Genomic DNA, 3,844 nt, shown 5'->3' with positions numbered 1-3,844 from the left:
CGTTGGCCTGGTCGTGAATGGGAAAATCCGCGTGTTTTTGGCACAGTCTCCGTCTTTTTGTCACTGTGTAAACATCTCCGTCGTATTCTCAAGTTTTATTAGTCTTATAATCAATGGCATCCAATCGTGATTTTATTATTGAAGTGATAGAATTATACAAAAGTTTACCCTGTTTATGGAAAGTGGTGGATAACGACTACCATGATAGGAATAAAAGAAATTCAGCCCTTGACCAGTTGGTCGACCTTTTCAAAACCAGAGATACAAATACAACGCGAGATGCGGTACTGAAAAAAACTCTTCTATGAGAAGTTCCTTCCGAAAGGAATTAAACAAGGTAAGTTTTACATTTTATTAAAGGAACTACTGTTCTTCATTTTTTGTTCATTCATTGTTTATATTTAACAAATACATGTAGAATGTGGAAAAACATAGTATAATTTGTTCAACAATTTAGCTTTCCTTTTCCTATTTATCCCCTTCTATATAATCCTGAGAGGATAATCTAGCCGAATCATTACCAACTTTTTTCCTTTCGTCGTCTCTTTTCACCTCAAAGAAGCGGACGCCTTATACAAAAATGTCTTTTCTATACCGACTTCCTTCCCGACCCCTTCAAAATCCAACATATATAAACATAAAACAATGAATGAACATGAAACATGAAAATGTTTTTCTGGGACGTACATCACACCAGACGGCATCTCACGATTTGTGAATAATTAACGGTCACTAACCACCACACACGTTGCAACATGTTTATTTTTTCATCATTTTAGGTGAAAGGTTCGCATAAATCTGGAGTTGCTTCTCATGAGATACATGTACTATGTATCTTCGCTCACTATTTTGCCAGTAAACTTCTCCTTCATTGTTGAAATATTCTGTAAAAAGTTCCCGGACCATCTTTCCTAGGGAACTTGCGTTTCTATGATCTCCAGAAGTCAGTGGTGTCAGTGTCCGAAAGGAGTATTCATCTACATCCTCAATCACGTCTTCTTCGCGAATATAGTCAGTACTTTTTCGGCGTAAATAATTATGCAGGATACAGCATGTTAATACAATGATGTCTATCTCATATAAATCGAGATTTATGCTGGTCCGTAATATTCTAAATCTATTGGCCAGTATACCGAAAACATTCTCCACTACTCTTCTAGCTCTTGAAAGTCTGTAATTGAAAATCCTTCTTTCCGTAGTCAAAGTTTTCATTGAATACGGCTTCATGAAGTTAGGGGTAAGTGCAAACGCCTCGTCACCTATAACGACATAAGGCAGTTCAGTCAACGATCCGCTTCCTGGCACTTGCGAGGGAATGTTGAGATTACCACTGATCAGTCTTTCGTAAAATCGTGTGTTTTTTATCGCGCCCCCGTCTGAAACTCTACCATTTGTTCCAACTTCACACCAAATAAACTCATAATTCGCGTTAGCACAACCCATCAAAACAATGCTGTGGAACTGTTTGTAGTTCCAAAAGTAAGATCCAGATCCAGGGGGTGGCGTAATTCTTACATGCTTTCCGTCAACTGCACCCAAACAATGTGGAAATTGCCATTTATCCTCGAAATCCTGTGCGATTAGTTTCCATTCACTTTGGGACCCTGGCATCTGAAAAATTGATTTAGGTTTACACATTTTTCCGTAGGTCTGCACATTTTTATTGAGCATTTGTAACAAACTTAAATACAGTGCAAATGTTACAAAATGAAAAGCTTATTGGACAAAATCATTTTAACAATTGCCCATTTTTTTTTCAGATTGAAGAACAAGAATACATCGATGTTTCCCTATCTTTAGGGGTTGGGTCAAGATCTTCCAGGAATACGTTTAAAAGACCCCGTTCAAAAGCCGACCAGGTTCTTGAGAAAATTTCTAAAAGACTTGACCAACAGCAACAAACATCCGATAAAAAAATGCATGACGCGTTTGGGGCGTATGTTGCAGAAAAATTAAGATCTTTGCAGAAAAATATGGAATGTTTATGCCAGAAGTTAATAAATGACGCCATTTTTATGGCCGAAGTAGGCAAGTTAAACATAACTTCTAAAATTGTAACTGAAGATATGAGCCCTCCCACACCAACATCAAATACTCAATCAGAGAAAGTGATAATAACCGCTTTTCTAGGTGCTGTGGACCCGGAAGAATGATAATGAACTTTGCTTATACTTTTTTTTAAATAATCTTTTGTTACTTTCTTTATATGCATGTATATGTTTTTTTCAACATGTTTAATCTGTAATTGTTTGCATACTAATTTTACTTAAGTTGTTCCGGTGAAATAATTTGTTTTCAATGGTTAAGTTATTTATTTTATGTGATGTCACCTATGAAAATACCGTTCTTGATTTATTTTTTTACTTGCCTCTTGGTTCCTGAGAAATTGATTATATAAAACGTATACTGTCAAAAAAAGCCTACATTTCGCTCACTCAGTTAAGTTCTGTTATTTTTTTCTATGTTAAATAGCAACAGCATTACAAGAAGAAGAAGTTATGGAAATTAATTATGTTATTTACCTTACATATATAATACATAGCTTACCTTCATGAAGTCCTTCAGACAGCGCATTATAGCCAAACATGTCTCGGGGATGATAACTCCTAAGCGCTGAGCAGAAATGGTTGTAGAGAACTTAAGTTCTTCGTAGTTCATTCCTGTAGCGAAATCGTAAGAACCGTAACTGTAACCAGAAATCGTAACGTGGCTGCCAATCTTTCATGTGGAGTGATGCTTTCTCTCATGATTGTCTTTTCTTTTTTAATCAAGGGAGTAACAAGCTGTAGTAAATATAAATAAGATGGTTCATCCATTCTTAAATAGTTCCGCCAATCAGCGGGTTTAAGGGAAAGATCATTTATCAAATTGATGTGAGTATTACGATTTCTGTTCAGGAGCCACTTTTTACACCATTTCCTCTTCGGTTTTTTCCTTTTAATACTTAAACAAACAGCAGCGTAGCACAAGAGATCGTCATCCATTTTGAGAAGGTAATTCACTGGTTGACCTTCGGAGCGACTGTCTGTGGAGCGGTCGTGAATGACCCCTCAAATTTCAGTCACTCCAAATGGAGCTATACGGCTTGGCGCGGTTCCATTTGGAGCGATCGTGAATGGCCACCTTTAGCTGGTTTCGTTTGAACTTGTCTCACTTATTTCATTGAGTTCGCCAGCCTACCTTATCGTCCCAGACGGATTTCTAGGAAATTCTTCTTCCCTTGTTCTTGGTTTCTTTACCCCTAAAATATTCAGTTGTTTGTCACGTCTTATTGTATGCATTGCGTGAGTTTTGTATATATAGAATGAGTGACTGGAGTGACATAAGTAGTCATAATGATGAAGCATCACCTAGTGCTGCAGGCGGTTCATCTTAGTCCGGTGTCCAACGTTAAAGTCTCAAAACTGTACGTTAGTAATTAAGAAAAGAGATGGACCCCGGCTGCACAAGTTGACTCCTGACGTTCTAACCGCTATTGAGGAAATCATTGAAGGAAACGCGGGCTTATCATTACAAGATATTAAAGAACAGCTTGCATTACGCAACAGAAATTTGTCTATTTCTTCAATACATCGAGGGCTAATGTCATTAAAAATAACTTTGAAGCGTGCGTCCATTGAAATAGATCGCATGAATTCTGAGTCAACGGTACAACAACGAAGGCAGTTTGCAATGGATTTTGAAATATGGGTCCCCCAAAATCGCGCAAAATTAATTTTTTAGGTGAATCAGGATTTAATCTACATTTGCGGCGGACAAGTGCACGTCCAAGGGTTAACACGAGAGCTGTTGTCACCGTACCAACAGTTCGTGGTCGCAACGCGACTCTCGTTCTTGCTATAAA

At 37.7% G+C, this 3,844-nt stretch overlaps 1 protein-coding gene across 1 annotated transcript; it reads left to right on the top strand.

The window, feature by feature from the left end:
• The first annotated feature begins 220 nt into the window (after nt 1-220).
• On the top strand, nt 221-2,155 carry LOC106669195. The gene is made up of 2 exons (XM_014398511.2): nt 221-337; nt 1,761-2,155. The coding sequence occupies exons 1-2, from the start codon at nt 305-307 to the stop codon at nt 2,151-2,153; spliced, it is 426 nt and encodes a 141-aa protein (XP_014253997.1). The 5' UTR covers nt 221-304; the 3' UTR covers nt 2,154-2,155.
• The last annotated feature ends 1,689 nt before the right edge of the window (nt 2,156-3,844 follow it).

This window comes from Cimex lectularius, unplaced genomic scaffold (genome assembly GCF_000648675.2).
Source record: "Cimex lectularius strain Harlan isolate CLEC.00 unplaced genomic scaffold, Clec_2.1 scaffold28, whole genome shotgun sequence".
Lineage (NCBI taxonomy): Eukaryota > Metazoa > Arthropoda > Insecta > Hemiptera > Cimicidae > Cimex > Cimex lectularius.
This window is presented reverse-complemented; position numbering and strand designations above follow the sequence as displayed.

Bases quoted from the DNA above. Each gene is read 5' to 3' on its own strand.
- LOC106669195 (XM_014398511.2), top strand. From the start codon at position 305: ATGAGAAGTTCCTTCCGAAAGGAATTAAACAAG. The intron at 338-1,760 runs GTAAGTTTTACA...TTTTTTTTTCAG, and splicing joins TCCGAAAGGAATTAAACAAG to ATTGAAGAACAAGAATACAT.